Source organism: Numida meleagris, chromosome 2 (genome assembly GCF_002078875.1).
Source record: "Numida meleagris isolate 19003 breed g44 Domestic line chromosome 2, NumMel1.0, whole genome shotgun sequence".
NCBI lineage: Eukaryota > Metazoa > Chordata > Aves > Galliformes > Numididae > Numida > Numida meleagris.
The window spans coordinates 44,537,211-44,560,779 of NC_034410.1; the positions used below are offsets into that span (position 1 = coordinate 44,537,211).

Here is a 23,569-nt window from a genome sequence, read left to right on the forward strand (position 1 = left end):
GCACTGTTCCTCCCTCCCACCCGCGGTCCCGCCCGGCCGCACAGCCCCCCGCCTCCGGCCCGCCCCGGCCCGCCCGGCCCCGCCGCTCCCCTCCGTCTCTCCCTGCTGTGGCGACGTGGTGCTGGCCGGGCCCGGGGCGCAGCGATGTGGCGGGCGCTGCTGGCGGCGTTGCTAGCGGCGGCGGGCGCGCAGTACGAGCGGTACAGCTTCCGCAGCTTCCCGCGGGACGAGCTGATGCCGCTGGAATCCGCCTACCGCTACGGCCTGGACCAGTACAGCACGGAGAACTGGCCCGAGAGCGTCAGCTACCTAGAGGTGAGCATGCGGCTGTACCGCCTGCTGCGCGACAGCGAGGCCTTCTGCCACCACAACTGCAGCTCCGTCGAGCGGCCCGCCGCCCCGCCGCCCGCCGAGGGGGAGCTGGCCGAGCTGCGCCTGCTGGCCGGGGTGCTGCGGCGGGCGCAGTGCCTGCGGCGCTGCAAGCAGGGGCTGCCCGCCTTCCGCCAGGCCCAGCCCGGCCGCGAGCTGCTCGAGGAGTTCCAGCGCCGCGAGCCCTACAAGTATCTGCAGTTCGCCTACTTCAAGGTGAGGCCCGGCCCTGTCCCTCCCTGGCCTCCTCTCCACCTTCACACCTACCTCGTATCACCGCTGTCACATGCCTGCTTGCCCACGTAGTGCTGCCCAGCTCCTTCCTCATAACTCATCCAGCGCAGCCATGTGTTAGTCTCCAGTTGTCCTCAAGACGCAGGCACCGGACCCTGCCTCCTTATCCTGCTGCCTTGCTGTCCCTACCCCCAGCCATTCCATCTTCCCACCTGTCTTACTTTCGACTTACTTTAAAACCTGCCTTAGACTCTTTCAGTCACTGCTGTGCTATTGCAAGCGCTCATCTCTGCTTCCTCTCCTCCAGCATGTCCAGCTTCCTCACGCACCCCCTGCTAGTCTCGTTCTTTTAGGCACAGCAGCCCCCAGTGTGCAGCTTGCATGGTGCCTGCGCAAATTCGGCGTTGTTACATCCACAGGAAGGCATAAAGCAAAACTGTCACTGAAGAGGCTGGAGCACAAGTCTTATGGGGAGTGGCTGAGAGAACTGGAATTGTTCAGTCTGGAGATGAGGAGGCTCGAGGGAGACCTTATTGCTCTCTACAACTGCCTGAAAGGAGGTTGTAGCAAGGTGGGGGTTGGCCTCTTCTTTCAGGTAACAGCGATAGGATGAGAGGGAATGGCATCAGGTTGTGCTAGGGGAGGTTGCGGTTGGATATTAGGAAACATTTCTTCTTGGAAGTACTGGTGAGGTGCCCAGGGAAGCGGTGGAGTCACTGTCCTTGGAAGTGTTGAAGAAACATGTGGATGTGGTCCTCATGGATCTCATGTGGACATGTGGATCATGGTCCTCATTCCATTCCCTCAGATATTGCAGTCCAAATAAATGCAGTATCCATGAGGAAAGAAAACACGCTGACCTCTTCTGTTTGGATGGATTGCCATTTCTTTGGGAGATTTGGTCCCGGTGTAACCCAGTATTCATTATATGAGACTGCATGCACATGCATTCGTTCTGTGACTGCTGCTTAAAAATACAGATCTTAGTAACTGTTGCTATGTCATATTTGTAAGAATGTCTTTCCCATATGGAAATTAAAAATTATTTTCACAAGTTACATAAACCAAAGCAGGGAAACATATTCTCATAGAATGCCAGCGAGCAGCATCCGCATGCGCTGTATCGCACCAGCCTAGTTCTGAGCATTTAAAGCCACCCCAAAGGCTGTAAAGAAGAATTTACCTCTGTACATTATAGTTTCTCCACTCAGAGAGTAGAAGGTACCAAATGAGACGTTTCGTTTGAATGGCAGGCACTCTGCTAACTCTCAAAGCCATATACAGATACCAAAATTACATCACTGCAAATGTTTCCATTTATTGTCTTTCTTTATTCATTCCTCCTGTGGTACATACAAAGTTGGCTATGATTGTATCGCATCAGGAATGGTTCTGGAGCAAAAGTCATTCCTACGTATTGCTTCTGATACGTGAATGATTTGAAAATGAATAGGGAAAAATTGGAGAAATCCTCCCCTCAGCCTTTAAGCTGTTTTCTAGCCCCATTTGCAGTAGGTTTCTCTGGTCAGTGCTGTTGTTTATATTGTCTTTGTTATTATACTGTAATCCAGCTTTGAGCTCTTGTCACTCACTTGGAGAGCTCTGAATGGGCCTTCTAAAAATACAAACTGCTGCATGCAGAGGACATTTTCCTGGCTGGTGGTTTTCTGAAGAAGGCAGTGTCACTTTTTTTTCTTCTTCTTCCATAACATCATGTATAATTCAGAAAGAAGGCATAGGGAAACACTATGTGGAATTTTTTAGAGTGACCATGTATTTATTCAGGTGGGTTCAGGAGTGAAATTTTGCCACGTCTTAGACGGTCTCGGGAGCAGATGTTCCTGTGCTGCTATTTGCTCCTCTGGAGGGAGCTGCCTGGTAGCCACTGAGTTTACGTAGGAATGTGTTTCTATGCAGCTTTCTTTTTTTCTCTCTCTCTTTTTTTAGCAAAGTTACAATCAAGAATAAATCGTGGGCTAAGCAAAAATAAGAGATTTGCCAGCTTCCCAGCAAGTAGGGTTAAAGCATTAAGCATGAGAGAACTCAGGCATTTGACGAAAGTGCTTTCTTTCCCTCTGCATTCAGCAGCGTGTGGGCTGGCTGGAAGTGCATATTTTGGGGACGGCAGGAAATGAAGCTGGCGTGATCCCAGTACATTGGCACTTATAGCAGCACAGGAGTGAGAGCTCATCTTAGGGTCAAAGTGTTTCTTTTGGTGTGATAGTCTCTCAGGTTTCCTCTGAAATGAAGGGCTGCCTTTTATGGATGGAAATGGAAGAGTGTGTCTGCATACATGCTTGTGATTCTTGCTCAAGGTTTGATATGTACACTGCCATAAGCTATTTCAAATGTTAAGTGGAACTCAGTAACACCTACGCATCAGTGAACTGGATGGACTGGTCTGGAGCTCAGCTTACAAGAGAGAAGGGTTTACCATTTCACAAGTACTTAAGGCTTTTACTATCACTGTTGCACTCTATATAAATACGTGTGTACACAGTATAAATTTTATAAAATATGCATACATATAAAACAATAAAAATACACATACAAATGTAGATGTGAATATGTATATGAGTAATATATACTAATACAGGGGTTAAATTTAGTTTAAAATTTGGTACAAAAATCACGTAGTACATTAGAAAAGTTATTGAACAAGTGCCTGCTGTTTGCTCTAACTTTGTAACACCACCAGGATGGTATATTGTTGTAGCATTGTTTTCCATGCTGCTAGGCAAATAGGCTACATAAACACCATGGAGAGGGGGTAAGTGATGACTCTGCTCAGTGTCTGTAGTTTGGCATCAGTAATTACTGTGTGATTAATTCTACATGTGAGCAACTATAATTTTATGCTTTGTCAGCTTTATGAACAGAGGAATGAGAAGGGAAAAAAGGTGTTCTTTTTAAAGTCACCTACGCTATTTGCAAAAATAATAGACTTAAAAAAAAAAGAATGAAATGCTCATAGTGGTGCAGGTAGTAGTAAAACTGAGAAGTATTGTATCTGTTTTCACTGTGCCATTGTGTCTACTGAGAATGTGATTTTAGCAGTAGTAAGCTTGGAAATATAGATTGTGCAAGAATCTGATTTTTTTTTCCCAATTAATCTTTTTTTTTCCTCTCTCTTCTCTCCCCCCTTTCCATGGTTAGACTAATAACCTTCCAAAAGCTATTGCAGCAGCTCACACATTTCTTCTGAAGCATCCAGATGATGAAATGATGCAAAGAAATATGGCCTACTATAAGAGCATACCCGATGCTGAGGAGCACATTAAAGACTTGGAGACAAAGCCTTATGAGGTGTGTTTATTCACAGTACAGTCTTTTGGAACCATTCTGTTACTGCGTGAGATTCAAGGATTTCATTTGCTTACACGTTCTCAGCTCCTGCCTGTCCTTTCCATCTTTCTTAACGTGTGCAATAATTCTCACACCTTTTGCTTTTTACTGTTCCATAAGTCACAGCAAATAATGTGGAGTGACATACTTGAAAGCTACCGCATGCAGATAGCTAATGGAGGTAAGCAGGTACATGGAGTTATTCAAATGCGTGAGTGCTGTAGAGGTACAAGTTAAAATTGTTTTTTGGTGTTAAGACTCCATTGAAAATCTCTATCTCAAAATATGCTCTTTGGAATCACACTATCTCTGTCCAGCAGGTTTTCCTGTTTATGTGAAATGGAGCTACATACTCAACTATCTAGGAAATATCTGATAAAATCTGTTCATCATCTGTTTCACATTAACTGGATAGCAGCTTATGTAGTAATTCAGAAATGCTGAGACATCACTTACTGTATTTGAATTTACATACAGCTTTCCACAGGTCACTTACTGCTAGTTCATTCCTGCCAATTTTTCAGAATCTCTTTGTCAGGGCTGTGAGAGCGTACAATGGTGACAACTGGAGAACATCCATCTCAGATATGGAACTGGCTCTTCCTGATTTCTTCAAAGCCTACGATGACTGTATAGCAGCCTGTGAAGGCTCCCGAGAGATCACAGATTTTAAAGACTTCTATCTCTCCATTGCAGGTGAGCGCTTAGGAAACGGTCAAGAAAGAAGTTCTGGAAGTATATTTAATTTTATCCATAGGATCGGCTACCTAAGTCCTCCTTCCGTAGTTTTCAATGGGAATTCCTCCTGGTGCCCCCTTTTTAGTTTGGGCCAATATGAGTTTATTAGATTCACTGAAAAGTGCTTAAATTCTGTTTTACCTTTGTGCTAAGTAACATAAATGAGGGTGGTCAGAAAATTGAGTTCTTACATTAACCTGGAAATCAAGAGTGTCAGGATGACACAGATACGTAAATAACAACTGTTTCATCCAGCTAGCAACTGTTAACCAGACAGACCTCTTGACCATAATTTCTGTGTCAGTTTATCTGTCTTTGAGGCTCAGCAATTAGTCTGCATTCAAAATCTGCTTTGTGGTTTGTGTATCACTGTTGTCATATTTATGAAAAAAGAAATATGTATCAAGTTTCTGTTAGTTATTTTTCACCTTTCTTTCAGTAAAAGGAAAGTTTTCTAGCATAGGAGATTTCTTAAGTGTATATCTTAACAAAATATGACTTTTCAAAGAAAAAGAGGTACCGCCTCCTTTTAATGTCAGAATGGCATGTGCACATTTCCCATGCTCTTCTGTAGTGAAAGAAGCCCTTTCTCCAGCACATTGAGCTGAATGCTGCTGACAGTATATGTGTGGAGAATGCCTGCATGTTTTCTAAAGAAATTTTAAAATGTGAATAATGCATCAGAATTTTTAAGTGGCCAGAAGAAAAGCCAGGCTGACTTTTTGTTTAAGAGCCCTCAGTAGGATTGGTGAGGGGAAAAGAATGAGAACAGCTCCACGGTATCTTCCAGTGGTGAATTAACACCTGTGCTGTTAACACGGAATAGCTACTGCAGGTTGCTCCTCAAGCCTTACTTCAGCAAAGCAGGCAGGTGCCTAGAACAGTAGATAAGGAGTGGAGTAAAATTGATAGACAGTAAACCTTGAAACACCGGTTTTCTTCCCCAGTGAGCCAGAGCCCCCATTGTTTGGATCACACCCAAACCACTGTAAAGGGTGTCTGTTACTCATTCACTGTGTCCATGCTCATTTATGACTAGCACTTGCTCTCAATCCTCTTCCTCCGTGGAAGGAAAAGACAATTCCAGTGGTAGTGGTGAGACAGTAAAGGTAGGAGTACTATATGATGTCATTACAAGTGTGGGCAGAACATTTCAAATACTCTATGTCCTGAAAAGATTGGAATTCTTTGATAAAAGGTTTTCTTGGAACATGTTTTCTTGAAGGTAAAATCACCACCCCCTTGTACCAAGTTTTTCAGACTGGGAAAGCATGTGATCCTAAACCTGTTTGGATTATAGTTTTTCTGTAGAGTGCAGCATATCCATGTCTGTCATCTCTTTTAGAACATCCAATCATCTGGCATAAAATACAGCCATCTCTGGAGGTTTATTTTGCACTCATCTGGTGTCTTGCTCTGTGATACCATTGTACTAGGTAGCACGTGGACCTTAATTATGCAGCAATTCAGTGAAATTACAGAGGCTTTCAAAAGTACCATTGCTAATTTCACAGTTAGGATATGATGCAGTACTGCATAATGCTTTCTATAAAACCTACCACCACAGACTGCCTGTAGGTGTCAGTGAAACCTAACTGCTTCGTTCTCTGGAATTGTAGTTTTGATATCCTGATCCTACTGATTTTACCAGAAGGGCTGAATGCCAGCACTTGAGCTGTACTTCAGGTGGAGTTGTAGAGTTGCTCAGTAATTCCAAGCAGCAAGCTCCAGATGCGCAGGACTTAAACATTATAAGACCAAACTTTGATGGGTAGCTTCTGGGAAGGGTTATAACAGTTCAGTGTGTTCTACTCATATCCTGTGTTGTTGTTTTCTTCCTTCTAGATCATTACATTGAAGTCCTTGCGTGCAAAGTGCAGTGTGAGAGTAATCTGACACCCATTATAGGAGGCTTTGTTGTTGAGAAATTTGTGGCCACCATGTACCATTACTTACAATTTGCGTATTATAAATGTAAGTAGTGATTTAACGTTACTTAAATAACATTGGGATGATGTGGGAGAGTTTTCATTCCTAGTCTTTGTCCTCTGGTTATAATGCTTTAGAATGTAAATAGTGACCTCCAGAATCTGCATTTTTGCCTATGCGGGGGCTGAAAGTCCCAGATCTTTTTCTCACTATATAACTGTAGACTTGGGAGATGAGCATGATGGATCCCTGGCTCATAAAATTGTTTATGACAAAGTGAATTTCTGAATGCAGAAGTTGAATTCTGCCCAGGCAAGTCCCTTTCTTTTAAGGTATTATTGATTGTGACTGATCTCCACTTGAGTGCTGGAAAATTGTGACAGTTACAAAGTGTGATCTGACACATCACCACCCCTCATTCTATACAACACCTGCTGCCAGCACAATTTACTTGCGCTTTTCAGAATTTCATATTAACGTTAAATGTTCATCATATGTATTTTATGATAAAATATGTAATACACCAGCTCTTACGCCTTTGTGAAGTGACTCATAACACAACATCTTAGGGTAAATAGTGTCAGCCACTTCCTATACACTGGAACACATGCAGTGACACTGACACATTCTACGCCCCTGTGTACAAAAAAAAAAGAGGTGACCAAGCTTTTCGACCTATGTGGTTAAGCAGCTGAATGTATACTTCTAACAAGAGCTTTATTCTTAAACTTCTTACTTATTCAGTAAGAGAGAAGAAAGACTGTGACCTCAAGCAACACATTCAACATAACAGTACCTATTGAATGAATACTAAATTCTCAGTTTATTATTCAGAATTTCTTCCAGAGACAATCCTGCAGAATATTTCATACCATTCTGTTTTTCCTAGTGGATTCTCATAATCCCGTTAGAATAGAGCACATGAGGCTACATGCATTTTAAGAAAGGGGACCACATAACAAACAGAAATGATAGTGTTCTGGTGCTCAGTGTTTACACATTTGATAGGTAAGTCATTCAGTGAATTTTGTGGTTTCTTGAGGAGCTGCCTGCACTGATAAGAACACATTTAGCCCTTAATGCCACTCTTGCAGGCTACAACACCAAAGGAAAGGCATAGCCAGCCATGTACAGTCAAGCTGTTAATGCCGTTTGCATATACATTTTGCCTACATGTATTGACTCTTCCGTCTTTGTCAATCCAAGTAAAATTAAGTGGATTTTTTTTTAATTTGTTTCTTTGTTTTATAAGAAATGCCACAGTAGGCATCCCCAAGCTGTGGGTTGATGCCTCACTGATTCTGTAGCTGGGAGAGACATTTGGTTAGGATTATCTTAGAAAACCACCATGAGAAAATAATGTCATAGGAAAACTACCTTCTGTGTTGATGGTAAGTAATCCCCATTTTCCCTACAAAGGAGAAGAAGGTAGTTCTTAGGGCAGCCAAATAACTCATATTGCTCTTGTCCGTGACCTGACTCTTGTAGGCATAAGCTTGTGTTAGGTAAGTCCCCATTTCTGAATCATGGCCTTACCTGTTTCAGAACATAAAAATAGCATATTCTTCCTCAGAAACATTTTTGTTATATATATGTTTAATGCAGATGGTGGAAAAGTGGCAAATGGATCCTGTTTCCATCAGTTTTTCAGAGTGTAGGTAATGAAAGGGATTCTCTCTGCGTTTTGTTTATTTACATTGTGTGGATTTGTTTGTGTGTTTATTAATTAGTGAATGACATGAAGAATGCAGCCTCTTGTGCTGCTAGTTACCTTCTATTTGACCAGAAAGATGAAGTAATGAAACAGAACATGGTCTACTACCAGTACCACAAAGACAAATGGGGACTTCAAGAAGAGGATTTTCAGCCCCGATCGGTAGGTGAATTATTTCAAACACTATACAAACATCCAATGATTATGCTCTAGATTTGAAAAATTACTCTGAAAATGGATTTCTATGCTGTTTTTAAATTTCCCTGTCCAAGGTTCTCTGTTAACATTTAAGGACATCTTGTAGTCCTGCAGCCTGGACTGTGATGATCAAGTCAGATTTTCTTTCATTTCTCATTTTCAGGATTTATGTCATGCAGCTGAATTAGCTGCTTTATGACACTTGTCTGACTCCTTGGGCATCAGTGGTATACACTGTACAAGTAGTCATTAGCAGTGCATGTTCCACAACTTAAATTTAGTGCCTTTTCTTCTTCTTAGAGCATGACTTCCCCATGTAAGAGCCATTAAGTTATCCTAGCTGAATCAACAGCAGGCACCCCCTAGGCTGATGTTCAAGTAGCCCTTCCCATGTTGCTTCTTCAGACACCTCAGTCACTGAGACCAGTGCTGGCCCAAAGGCACATCTCTCAGTTCTTAATGTGGCATTAAGCTCAGTATATCTGTGCAGTGCTTAGGTGACTTGCTTTATTGGGGCAGAGTGGCTGGATGGTTGTGTGGAGGAAACGGACCTGGGGGTATTGGTCGATGCTCGGCTGAGCGTGAGCCAGCAGTGTGCCCAGGTGGCCAAGAAGGCCAATGGCATCGTGGCTTGTATCAGAAATAGTGTTGCCAGTAGGAGTTGAGAAGTCATTGTCCCTCTGTTCTCAGCCCTGGTGAGGCCCCACCTCGAGTACTGTGTCCAGTTTTGGGCCCCTCACTGCAAGAAAGACATTGAGGCCTGGAGCGTGTTCAGAGGAGGGCGACGAAGCTGGTGAGGGGTCTGGAGCACAGGCCTTATGAGGAGCGGCTGAGGGAGCTGGGATTGTTCAGTCTGGAGAAGAGGAGGCTCAGGGGGGACCTTATCACTCTCTATAACTACCTGAAGGGAGGTTGTAGTGAGCTGGGGGTCAGCCTCTTCTCTCTTGTAACTAGTGACAGGACGAGGGGGAATGGCCTCAAGTTGCACCAGGGGAGATTTAGGCTGGACATTAGGAAACACTACTTTTCTGAAAGAGTGGTCAGGCACTGGAACGGGCTGCCCAGGGAGGTGGTGGAGTCACCGTCCCTGGAGGTGCTCAAGAAACGTTTAGATATAGCGTTGAGAGACATGGTTTAGTGGGGTTATTGGTGGTAGGTGGATGGATGGACTGGATGATCTTATAGGTCTTTTCCAACCTAGCTAATTCTATGATTCTATGATTCTATGATCTGTAGCAACACTACAGAGTAGTTCATATATATATCTTATAATAATTTGATAATGAATATAATTATGAATGAAATAATTTGATAATACTTTCCTTCCTCTCAGGCCAGCCAGCTCAAGTAAAAAATACCGCTCCATCTGTTAAGAATTTTTTGTTTGTGGGCAGCTGTCGAATTATGTGCAACACACCTTATTCGTATGCTGGAAACCAAAGCTGTCTTGCAGGGCCAGCAGAGACAGAATACAGAGAAAATGCATTTGGTTCTTTCAGGCAGCAGCTGTGAATCTGAGTTCACACAGGAAAGAGACCATTCTTCTGTTGCTGTTGTTGGGAACAAAACTGTGCTTTGTAACCATACTGGAGACAATATTTGACGTTGGTGGGAGTGAGGGGTAGCAGCAGTTTAAAACTGCAGACCACAAACAGATTTGGCATCCATGTGCAGAAAGGACAGAACAAGGGACCTACACATTAACTCTGAATGTTTCATTGATAACTTCTCAGGAGTTGGGGCTACAGATAATTTAATTTTTAAATATTAAATATCAAATGTATACAGCTGTATTTTCTTGTACTTTGATCTATCTTGCCATGAACAGAAGTTGCTTGCTGTCCTAATCACTTGCCATGAAAACCATAATGTCTCTGGTTTATTTTCACAAAGTACCAGAGTGACAGCAGCATTTAACTCTAAGCTTTAGATGTTCTTGTGAAAGGAGAAGTCTCCTGCTTTCCTCCCTGAAAAGAACTGAAAGGAATAATCAATGTATATTACTGGCGGTATTCACAATTCTGAGAGTGACAGCTGCACTGTGCTGTCCAGGCAAACACCCAGGAGTCTGAGGGACAGGTAAGTAGGTGACTTTACAGAGTTTCCCACTCCCAGACGGGCTTGGGTGGTGAGTCATTACAATGCAAAATACCTCAGTGTCTCTTTTTCCCAGAACTGCCTGACGCCTTATGCCAGCACACAGGGAGATGGAAGCTTTCTCATATCCAAAGCCCACTGGAATGCAGGCACAGGCTGCTTGCTGCTTGGCTCTGGCAGTCTCATTCCTTATCCTCAGACTCGCCAATGCTTTGAAACATGAGAAATAGGAGAGTGCTTTGTTCTTCTCACACCGATGGAGCTTATGCTTTGTAGGATCCGCAGAAGACATTGGATATGCTGTATGCTGTTCTGCTGTTCCCTTTCTCAAACATTTTAAACCCTCTGAGACCTACCTTCTGCTAAATCTGGGTCTAGCTTCACTTGTATATTTTCAGATGACATGTGATGATACTACCCTTACTACCTTCGAGTAACATAGCAATTTTTTTTTTCTGTAGGATGCAGTTCGGTATCACAACATAACCACACTCCAATTGGAAATGTATGAATTTGCAAAGGAACATCTAGTGGATGATGATGAGGTGAGTTTTGTAGATAGAAAATCGTGGTCTTGAAAAAAACAAAACCAAAAAGCAGTGGTCACATTAAAGTGATAAGTAATTAGAAATCCAGGATTTCTGTACTGCGGAGAAATGTTCTTGTAACTGTGACCAATTTATCATAATTTTTTCTTTTGTAAATGAGTACAGGAAACAAACCCAAAGAGCATTAGACCACTCACATTGCATTTAAAAGAATAAAAGTCAATATTAAAACAAGGGTAATTATAATGCACCCAGCCCCCAAAAGAAAATTAATTTTGCAAGCTGTAACACCAGGGGGCAGAGAAGTTGTAGATATATTTAAACCAAACATTTTTCTTTTTCTTTCTGAAACATTGTTTAAATTACATTTTTAAATCCTCATAATTTTGTCCAGAAGTGCCTACCTAAATATAATTTTATCAAAGGGAAGACCCGTTATCACTTCCTTTTTTTCTGCACAGTAACATTTTGATCAGCCAGTCTTGCATCTGAAATGGCTGGAATTCATGGCCAAGTAACATATAATGACTAAAATTAGGCTTGAAATTCATAAAGTGGCTTTCTTATGTGGGAAAAGTAGTTAAATTGTTGAAAGGCCATTTCTTTGTCTCCCACAGCTGAAGTTCAAGGATGTCACAGAGGATCTGAGTTGCATTTTGTTTTGTTTTCATTTTAAAGGTTTTAAAAATCTTCAAATGATGAAGTAGTTCATTCCTGACATTGTCAAAGAGCTGTGTTCAGTCATGGCATGGAGCAGTATACTTGTGGTGAACACTGCGAAGGTGTTTTTTGGTTATAACTGAAAAAAAAGAAATGGTTTATGTTGTAAAATTACACCATGTTTTCAATTTTTATTTTATTCAGCACATAGGTAGGGATAATATTTTATAGGGGAGAAGTAATAATATGTCTGTACTGCCTTCAGTGTGTTGGTGACCTGAAAGCAACTCCGTATGTAGAATTCGATTGGAAGGTTACTAGAGGATAGGAAGACTGCTAAGTCTTTCCGTTGTAATAAATGTCTCTGAAGGACAGTTTAGTATTCTCATTATAAGGTTAAGCTTAGATGAGGACTAGTCTATATGGGTTTCCAGTCAGAGTGCGTAAATTCTTGAGTGCTTTTTTATATTCCCTTGTTGATTTGGGCAAACACTCTGCTTTGTCCGTAATGTTTTCTTATGTTAGACATAAACTTCATTTGTAATTTTTTCCTTCTTTCACATCCGCTGCTCCAAAACAAAGGGGTGAGTAACTAACGAAGGAGGAAGGCAGTCTGTTTTGAAGACTTTCCCTGTGTGTTGTTAGAGGAGGGAATTACAATCACAATCTTCAATCTCAAGCATTTAATACAGGGAAAAAAAAACACATTAGTTTGTTGGCATTCATTCCTGTAGCCCATTTCACGGGTGCAGTGAGAAATGGTCCTGCAGTTTACAGGAGGGCAGTACAGTGGAAACGTCAATTAAACTTCTGGGGAAGTGTCAAGGAAATGTCATTACCCTGGGCTACATTTGGGTTAAACAACCAAAATTACTGGGCCTGGCCATGCCACCTACATCCCTACCTCACACTCTTCATATTAGAAAAATTATCGTTCTCATTTCCTGGAGAAAAGCTAAAAGGCTTCTGTGCCCTCCCTTAATAGGACTGAAGAACCTAGGAGAGATGGAGGCTGTCCATGCCTCTGGCTTGGCTCTGGATTTTGGTGGTGAACTCATAAATCCCTGGCTACCAGAGCTTCTTCTTGGCTGCAGGAGTCTTCCAGGGAGTCCAGACAGAGCAGAAATAGCACGAAGATAAAATCGCTACCTTGTAGTTTCTGCTGTATGGGCAGGACGTGGTAGTATAAATGGAATATTTTTTAATATTTCTCCTGGCACAGACAGAAAAGTTTATTCTATGGGAATGCGGAAAACTGATGAAAAACTCTGATAAAGTGTTACAGTAAAAGCTTTATTAAAAATTGTTAAGGAGGGAGGCAACCTCTCTTTCTAGTGCACGCAGTTCATTAAACCACTTGATCTACAGACCATGCTTTTTGTGAGTTTCTGTGCTCCATCTTTGCTGTCTGTGGGTTCCATGTTGCTTGTGAGCCAACAAACATATAAAATAATCTAAGGAAAAAAAACATTCTCTTTCCTTGAGTGAAACTAAAGGATGTCTTTATATATGTCCTTATTCTCAAATGGAGAATCTTACTTTATTCAAACTATACAATACTCTTGTATGCCAGATCATCCATGGGTCTTTTTAAATCCCATTAGCAAAGCAAGAGAGAACTTGTGGCTTCTTCCAGTAATACATTGCAGTAATGGCAGAGGCTGGAACATGTAGTAATGATTTTTGCATATGACACTACGAGAAATACTGTCCTGTTCGTGTTACTTTATTAATGTTTTTCCACAAGGAAATGAAAAACTTTAGTTCAGATGTTTAACACAGTAAAGGTGTCAGAGAATATTAGCACCAACTTGCTACAAATAACTTTTTCTTAAAAGTAATGATTAAATACCCTTAAAGAGTTTTCCACAGAGAAGCTAAGAGGGCATTACATAGTGTTGTCATTTTAGTTGCCCATGGATAATCAAGCTTCTTGATTTCTGTTCGGATGTGTAACACATAAAAGCTATAATAGTTTTAACTCCCAGTACTGCACAGATTTAAATAACAAAATGCAATGCCATTAAGAGCCAGATATTCAGCTAGTGCAGATATAACTTCAGCACTATACTAATTACGGGAGACAAGCTTCTGGCGCATAAATTTAGTGTCCTTGAGGACTTTTTTTTCAGGGATAGCTACTTAGCTATTCAAAATTACATAGGAACCACAAATATTTGGCTGTGATGATCCAATAGTATCGTTTTTCTTTCAATACTTAATCAGTAGGTGAAAAACTGTTGGCAGCCTTGGCCCATTTGTTGTTGTTTTTTCTTTCTTTTTGGCATCCTGCTCTTCTTCATTGTGTGCCCTTCCATTTATATAATAGCTGAGACTTAGATCCTCCATGCCTAGATATGACACAAAGGAGAGTGAGTGTTGAACTAATGAGTGGTGGAAAGACAGGATATGGAATAGCATCAAGGCAGGAGCACCTAGCGGACTACTGGTAGCAAATTATAATCTGAATTCTGCCTATTTTTTTCTGTTTATAAATCACTAACAACATATTTTTGGCTTTATTAACTCACATTTTACATATTTTCAATGATTTATACAAGTGTGCTCATAACAGCAAGTTGTAAATGCACATGTATAAACCCTGCCCTGACCTCAGACCTACACAGCTACAACAGCGTGGCTCCACTGAAAAAAGCTGGTGGCAGCTGTTTAAGAGAGAGGTTGTAGTTAACTGGCATTGCTATGGTCCCTGATCAGTATCAACTTTTTAAAAGATAAAAAAAGTTATTTTTCATCATTGTTTTCTTCTGGAGATCCTGCCTATTTCGCTGTCTCTCTTCAGAAGCGTCTTTTCCCTCTTGCTATTTTACCACTGAACTTATATTGTAGTCAAAGTTGTTTCTCCTTCTGTTTAAACCACCTACAATGGGAAGCATAGTGGGGCTTAAATGGCAGGATTAGATAAGAAGTTAATAAGACCTTTACCTGCACCAAGTTGGTTAAGGCTCTGTGTACATCAGAATATGGCAAAGAGAGCATAAGCAGAGTTTAGAAACAAAGCCACTAGACGACTTCTGTTTTCAGTGCAGTGGGACCAGTATTTTTTAGTTGCTTTGAAATTGAATCGACTCATGTTTTGCAGGCATTACAAAAATGTTAAGAGGAAAGCACACTTCTTAGATTACTGAAAATATTGTAATCACTGCAGTGTACTACAATCTCCCATAGTGTATGGGGAGAGAACAATTACATGTTGAGAATATGCAATAAAAAAATGAAATGGAAAAATATTTGAGAAAAGCAGTTAACAAGATATAGGGAATAACTGAGCTCTTTAAAAATTTTTTTTAAAACCACTAAAAGCATATGACAGTGGCTCACACTGTTGACTGAGCATCTGAAAAATAAACAAGTGAAGGGCCAAATTCTTTTTCTATGCAAATAATTGAGGGATTTTTTTCCTACTAGAATGCAAGGAATGTCAGGTCTGGCCTTTTCTGCTCTAGGAGAACCTGGAAGGTGGTTATAGTGAACTCTCATGTTTTAACTGAAGGTTAGATCAAGGAACTTTTTCTTAGTTGAAGGCAGAATAAACCTTTCAGGCACCATGGCTGAGCCACTCATTGACACATGCATTACTGTTATCCTGAAATAATGCTCCCCTCAAAATACCACTAGTTGGTTGGCTGCATGCTATGAGTTTGCAGTCTCTCTCAGGCCTGCAGAGCACATCCTCCACAATCAACCATATCAAACCTTTGTCTTCTCTTGTGCAAAATGTTTATTAGTCCTTAAAGACTTGAGAAAAATGGACAAAATCTGCTGTTTTTCATGAATCTAATTGTGTTGCCATTCTCATTAGTTATTCAAATTAGTTAGGGAGTTTTAGGATATTTACTCCTGACTTCCAGGGCAGCCCCTGGCCTCTTGTCACAGAGGCCACCCCTGAAACTTTCCCACTACCAAAACATAGCCACCAACACCTGATACATAAGAGAATCAGATATGTTAGTCTCACTATTGAACAAGTTTGCAGTAATTAAGATTTTCCAACTTTTGCAAAATCCAATTTTTTTTTTTGCTGGGAAAGACACCCAGGGGACGTTTTGTGGGATAAATATTATCATTTTAGGTCATAGATTATAAGGAAACAAAGATCCAGGCAATTCTTCTTTCTCTGTGTGTTGTCTCTTAAGTCTCAGTTTCTTAGATTAGTGAGAATAAAGGCTTTTTCTTATGCATTCACTGATATCAGTGAGGCATGAATGCATGTCCATAAAAGTATTTTTTTATAGATCTTAATTCATTCTAGGAAACTGTTACGTTAATATTCTGTTACTTCCCTAAGGAACAGGCTATTGCACTGCACTGCATATGGAATCCCTATACAAAATGCCATCAGCTAATCTGCGTGGAAAGTGTGGGTTGTTACATGAAAGCTGATTTTCCCAGAACTTTTCCAGTCCACGTTGAGAAAGGACAGAACAGACTGTAGTTAGAGGCAAGGACCTATGAATGATTAATATTTGCTATGCAGAAGGCAGTGGTTACTAAGTCTTAGCAACCAAAGGCAAAGCATCTGGGTCTGTCAGTGATCAGTACCACCGCTGGTACAACAATTGGTTGCTTCTATTTTTAAAGGCAGCTGGCAGAAGAAAAGTTGGTGCTTGACCATCAGTCTCAATTGGACTATAACTGAGCCATGTGTTGGGAGCTTTTCCTCTTTGCTATTTATTTTAATAGCTGGCAAGTAATCTCCAAAATACAGATGTTTCTTCTAAAAGGTTGTGTTTTTTGTGTGTGAGTGCAGCGTTTAATATTGCCTAAGAAAGGGTCAGTAACAATCCCTGGCCCAAATGCATGCCTTGGTCTTGGACATTCAGCTTGTGGTAGTAAATGAGGAGTTCTGCATTTTTCCTCCTTTTTAGGACTTACTTTTTCAAATGCTCTAGCTTTTCTTAGAACAGCTAGTGTACCAGTCTTGGTGGCCTGGGTTAGCTTATACAGCATTGACCAAGAATTCTGTTTTAAAATTATTATTTATTATTATCTACCTACTAATTTAACTGCTGTAAGACCTTGAATTACTGTAGTGCAAAATTTGTAGAGCAACTCTGTCCAGTTGTTAATCTAAGCCAAGGGTACTCAGTCTGCCTATCTAACAGCTAACTGGAGGCTCCAGTTGTCCAGCTTGTCTGATTCTTCCTACTGCTCACACCTGTCTGGGAACATTCCCCTGCTGCTACTCAGTATCCTCCCATATTTCAGGCTATTGGGTCCTATCTTTTCCCATTCCTCTTGTCATTCCCACTTTGCTGATAGACCCTGGATGGAGAGAGGGAAGAGGTTTGTCGTTCAGGTTGATATCTCATGGAGTGCTGGCAGAGCTGCACCCCAGCAGCAGATGCTACTGGCCACCAGAACAAACCAAGAGGCAGGGACTGGACCAAGGGCCAACTTGCAGTAAAGGTGTGCTTCTCAGGAGCAGAGCAAGCAGTCTGCATGTGTGCTCTCCAGTGGTCAGCTGCCTAACGATCAGCCAAGTACTGGTCTGCAGCAAACTCTGCCCTTCCCCAGGATTAATCAGAATTCACATATTGACCTACTAGCTACCAGCCAGACAGCTACATCACGCTGTGGGCCTTATATTGCAGAAACTTTTTTTTACATCAGCACTGTCTGAGCAGCATGTTTATATAATCTGCATTAGAGCTGGATGGCTGGTGTTCCCTGTAGTAGCTGTCAGCAGGAAGAATTGTAGGTTTGCAGCAATCTTCACGTGTAGAATTTGTTGTGATTTCTATTAAGTTAGGTAACAAGAAAAAATCTGTCACACTGAATGCTTAAATCATACCAGAGAATCATTTTCTGACTCCAGGTCTGAAAGCCAACATGAAGCTCTCAGATACCAATAGGCAGGTGGCTTTTCTTAGAGTCATAGAATCATAGAATGTCTTGGATTGGAAGAGACCCCAAGGACCATCAAGTTCCAGCCCCGCTGCCACAGGCAGGGCTGCCAGCCGCTAGATCAAGTACTAGACCAGGTTGCCCAGGGTCCCATCCAGCCTGGTCTTGAACACCTCTTGGGACAGGGCATCCACAACCTCTCTGTGCAGCCTGTTCCAGCACCTCACCATTCTCTCAGTAAAGAACTTCCCCCTGACATCTAATCTAGATCTCCCTTCTTTTAGTTTAAAACCATTCCTCCTTGTCCTATCACTATCCACCCATGTAAAAAGCTGATGTGTCTCGTGTTTATAAACTCCCTTTGAATATCGGAAGGTCGCGATGAAGTCTCCCCGCAGCCTTCTCTTTTCCAGACTGAACAAGCCCAATTCCTTCAGCCTGTCTCCATAGGAGAGGTGCTCCAGCCCTTGAATCATCTTCGTGGCTCTCCTCTGGACCCTCTCCAAAAGCTCCACGTCCTTCCTGTGTTGCGGGCCCTGGACTTGGGCACAGTACTCCAACTGGGCCCTCACAAGGGCAGAATAGAGGGAGACAGTCACCTCCCTCACCCTGCTGGCCACCCCTCTTCTGATGGTACCCAGGATACCATTGGCATTTTCTCCTGGAATTAACACCTAGGAAGTATTTACTGACATCAGTCATGCAAAATGCTTGATGCGGTGTCAAGGGAGTGCTAATGGAGCAAGAATCGTGATCAGTCTGGTCACAGCTGTTAGTGTAACAATGTGATCAACTCTTCTGACGTAGTATTATCACCTTTCATTAGGGTGCCAACCACAGTATGGGCAGTGTCTGGATGCTTTACATTCTTATTGTGAAGCGCAGGCAAAAATATTTCAACTACATGTTTTGTTTTTAACTGTGATGGTGAGTGTTTGCCTTTTCAAAAATAATCATTATCCAGGCAATTATTAAGTTGCATTACAGTATATTTTCTGGATGTTTATTGCTTAAGCAACTGTTTTCATCTTCTAGCTGTGTTTCAAACTCTCTTACTCCTCAGAAATTCTCATTAGACCAGAAAGGACTTATCATATCCTCTTTTAAAGATCACTTTCAGACTTTGGAGATTTCAGCCAAGTTTTTTTCAAATACTGTTTGGGTTTTTTTTTAAATATCCTTTCACATTTAAAACTTGGGATTCTGACATGTTTCTCAGTTCGAAAACATGCCGGAGGAAAAAAAAAATGAGATGTCTGGATAGAATCATAGAATGGTTTGGCTTAGAGGAAACCTTGAAGACCATCTAGTTCTGACTTCTCTCTGACTAGAATGGGCTGCCATCCAGTGTGGCCTTGAACACCTGCAGGGATCCGGCATCAACAGCTTCCCTGGGCAGCCTGTGCCAGTGCCTCACCACTCTGAGTTAAGAATTTCTTCCCAATGTCTAATCTAAATCTACTCCTCTTTAGTTTAAAACTGTCTCCCCTTGTCCTACCACTGCACACTCCATTAAAGAGTCTGTCCTGATGTTTCTTGCAGACTCCCTTTATGCCTTGATAGACCACAGTAAGGTCTCCCCAGAGCCTTCTCTTCTCAATGTGGTACAAGCTGCTGTGTCTTCTGGAATATCTTGCCTTGCTGACGAGTGTGACATTACCATGAATTGAATTAGGTTCCTGTATGTCTGAGTTACCAAGGTCACAATATTGAAATTTCAGTGTCTTCCTTATACTTTATTCTAGATCATGCAGTCAGATGTTTATGCCTTTCACCCTGTCTCTCAGGCGCATACCTTTTGAGATTTGTCTTCGCAGGAAGAATAAAAAGAAAATTCATTTTTAGTGTCTGTTATTCTATTCTCTTTGTTTAAACAGTGATTCAGAGGTGTAAGAGAATTGGTCTGAATTAGATTTGAGACCCTTGTAGGAGATAGCTGCATTCCTAATCTTGCAACTCAGTTTATAGTTAATGGGGCCTGCATCTCTGTAGTCATTCAAGAGAGACCTAAATGTTTATGCCCACTATTTTAGAAGCTGTGCTAGAAAACCTGTCCTTAAGTCTTCTGAGCCTTTGTTCTTCTGTCTTTAAAAGGCTTACATAGTGACTATTGGACCATGTGGCTATTTTCTTCATATGCATTTGTGAAGTGGTATTAAGTTCCTCACATGATTGGGCTCCTTAGGCAATCAAAATACTTCTAACAAAAGTAAATGTGCAGAAATGTTGAATTCCTGTTTTCCAGTCTCCAGACTTCCTGCAATCAGGAAGACAAGCAGAGAATATGAAAGTTCTGGCATTTTTTCTTGTGTTTTTGTTGAACTGGAAATTTAGATGTTTTGAATAAATTCAAAGCAAAATAAATTGCCATCCTTCAGGACTTACTAAAACCACAGTAGTGAAAACTCAACAATCTTTTAACATGGAACTGTGAAATGGGGAACAAAAGCAGCAGTTACTTAACCTAGCTTTCCTCTCACTTTTTTTTTTTGTTTGCTTGCTTCTTATTATTTCTCTCCTTGCTAATGACACGTCTGAAAAATGTGATGTTAGTATTTTTAACCACCATGTCCATAATACAATTGTTCTGTAGTCAAAATACATCATTTCTCTATTTCTTCCTGTTATTTTCACTGTCCTCAGAATGCTCTTATCACAAAACAGAGCAATGAACTTTTGAGTCTGAAACTGCATGTATCTGGAAGGTGTTGTCCTCCTAATGCATACCTTCCTAGATAAAAACGTGCATAAAAATTAACTAAGATGGTAAATTACTGCTTGCAGCCTTCATTGACCAGACTCAGAAACCTGGTAGAGTTGACAAAGACTTGGACTTGAGGGGTAAAGGGTACATGAAAGTGAGCATCCAAACAAAGGTGACTTTCTTTCAACAGAACTGTTTTAAATTCTGATTTGTTTTTAATCTGAGAGTAAGAGCTGATCAGATTTCTTAACAAAAATTTTTTCTATCAGAAAGTTGCTTCTTGTTCTGGAAAAAAAGCTAAATTACATATTTTAACCTTTTTAAAACACACAGGTTTATGTCAAGGAAGAATGGACAGGCAATTTATTAAAACATAATTTAAATTACAACATTTTAACAGTACATTGTAGTTATTGGAATAAAAGATTGGAAATTCAAAGTTGAGCATTTATACCTCTCTTACAGCCCAGTATTAGAGTTGTATCAAAAAGTGAAAATATGCACAGGCTCAGGCAGTGATATGCCTGGCCTGTGCATGGAGGGGAAATAGGAAAACACTGGTATTTCTGAGGGTGCAGACAGATGAGCTGCTACAGTCAGTTTTGTGTAGTCTGAGGTGCTGCTGTGCATTTACAGTTAGCTCTTTCCACCACTGCTCAAGGTGTGACCTTGGGTTACAACTTGTAGCTCACTGTAGCTTGGTTGACAAGGCAGTAAATTCCAGCTGAAGGGACAGTATCATCCCAAAGTACTTTGGCTTGACTGCAGGAAGACAAATCTGTGGTATGTGACTGTGCCAAGAGCAGTTTAAAGAAAGAAAGTTTGATTGTTACGTTTTGTTGGTACAGTGTACTAAAAGGTTGGAAGTTGTAAGTATAATATTATGGATCTGAATTTAAAAGCAAAGTTTCTGTTTCTAATATGGAAAACATTCTTGTATCTATGGTTCTTTATGTTTTTGCTGCACTGAAGTATAACATGAATATTCATGGATGAAAGTGGAGAAAGTATATTTTGAAGGGTGTACCAAAGAACATAAGCCACTGGAGGAGACAGATGCAAAGTCATAGTCCTGGTTTACAAAACACTTTTGCTTTGAATTTTGAAGCTTTAATTTTTTAGGGTATTTCAACAATTTCCTAATTTAACAGTTGCTTTGAACATTTATGCCTCTGCTTTCTGAATCTGAAGATTTAATTGTCTATTTAAATACCTGAAAAAGTACAAGAAGTTTTAACATGGAGGGTAGCATTTTCTTTTAAGGTCTGTATGTCCTTGCAAGTATGTGAATATGTGTGCAATACCTGTATGGGCCATTTATTTGCATTTTATAGGCTTGTTGTGCTAGTCTCTTTATGAAAGAGTTAAAAATAGTTAATATTACGCCAATTATTACTGTTTGTTTTAATGGGAAACACTACTCATTTTGGGATACACAGTTAACCTATTTCTCTTAATTTTAATCTTTTCTAGGGTGAAGTTGTGGAATTCCTTGATGAGTTGTTAGAAGTGGAGGAAAAGAATGAATCCTGATGAGTGAGATCACCATGAAGTATTTTACAAAAGTGAAGACTCACCATTGTGCCTTATTATTGGTTTTGGTCACTCGTAGTTCCAGATAGATATACCTCAAAACCGTTCCTTTAAGCTCCAAAACACATCACAAGATCCAACTCTGAAAGACGAGCTCTGTGCTGCATCGACTCGTTCATGAACATGAGTTTTCACTGTGCCTTTACAGAATTGGTGCTTATGGGTTTTCCTCCTGAGCTTTCTTTCCTTTACACAAACACAACAAAACTGACAATTCTTGTTTTCTGGATTGACACTAAGATTTCTTGTTTCAGTGCTGTGCCATAAGTTGTAACAGTGCAGATAAATTTGGTAGAACTTTTGTCAGATTGTGAACCAGGGATGATATAACAGTTCTTCTAGACTTTCTAAGCTATGTAATTGTATTATTTATATATGACTGCGATGACTAATAAAGTGATACTGAATCCCAGTGCATCTGAAAGGTGTTAAGGTAACAAACGAACTTTAAATAGCTTGAAAGGATTAATGAAGCACAACTGGCGAGCTTCTAAAAATTCCTTTAAGAATTCTATAAACATTTTTGATCTTTCTTAAAACTGAATGAAATTCCATGTGAAAGTAAGGTCACTTCGAATTGAATAATAAATAATTCCTACTTCCTACCAATTTTTACTCTTTCTGTTGAAACAAATTGTGGTTCCTGTGTGAGGTGGGGCCAATCTTGCATAAGGTAATTATAAGTTATGCATTTAGTATTCTCTTTTGTAGAAGAAAGTTTGCATGGATTTTTCTTTATTCTAGTGGGACTAGTTTTCATTCAAAAATAATTCCAAGTGGAGAGTGAATCAATTTTAGGTGGAATGCTGACATTTTTATTAACTACATGACAGAGTACTCTGCAGAAGTACTTTTAGGCCCCAGAGATATGTTGAAGGTGAGTAGTGAGTTAGTGCACAAGAGTACTGAAGAACAGAAATCCCACTAATTTCAAAGGATCCAAGATTTTATCCTTTACCTTCCTCTTACATTTTTAATTAAGTCTTACAAGTTGTTTCAGCCTGCTTTACGTCAAGGGGAGCTGGATATTCATTGCCTTCATGGTTGAACCCAAATTCAGTTGAATGGACATGAATTGCAGAAAGAGCATCTGCTTTATGCTTTTGAAAAGGTAAGCATGAACTGTCTTGCTGAGTTGTTGATTCTGTTGCTTACATATGATGCATAAGCATAGTGCCTGCTTTAATGAGCATCTACAGAGAGCAAGAAGGAAAATCCACAGGATCAGGTTAAGGTGTCCTCTAGCCTGTGACAGCAATAATAGAATCATAGAATGCTTTGGATTGGAAGGGATTATAAAGATGTCAACGGTTTACAGGCGTTAGGCCTGATTCCGTGACAAAGGGGACGGGGGATCCAAATACACAAATGCACGCAGCGCAATGTTTAAGTTCTTAATTTCTATGAGGAGTCAGGTACCTAAATACCTTTGTTACTTTGGACATCCTTTTCCCTATCTTCTTCCTATCCAACTGAATTGAACCTCTTTGCCCAGCTCCTTCAATGTGGATGTTCCAGCACTGAATGTCAAGTTGTCAANTAGTAGTCCTTCTCTTCTGAGAACCAGGTACA

The 23,569-nt window shown here is 40.8% G+C and overlaps 1 protein-coding gene across 1 annotated transcript; it reads left to right on the forward strand.

Annotated features, from left to right (window-relative positions):
• CRTAP (cartilage associated protein) lies at window positions 59–22,606 on the forward strand. Its single transcript, XM_021388112.1, has 7 exons — window positions 59–585; window positions 3,760–3,909; window positions 4,473–4,644; window positions 6,532–6,660; window positions 8,346–8,491; window positions 11,086–11,169; window positions 21,878–22,606. Exons 1-7 carry the CDS (start codon window positions 145–147, stop codon window positions 21,935–21,937), a joined length of 1,182 nt encoding a protein of 393 aa, XP_021243787.1. The 5' UTR covers window positions 59–144; the 3' UTR covers window positions 21,938–22,606.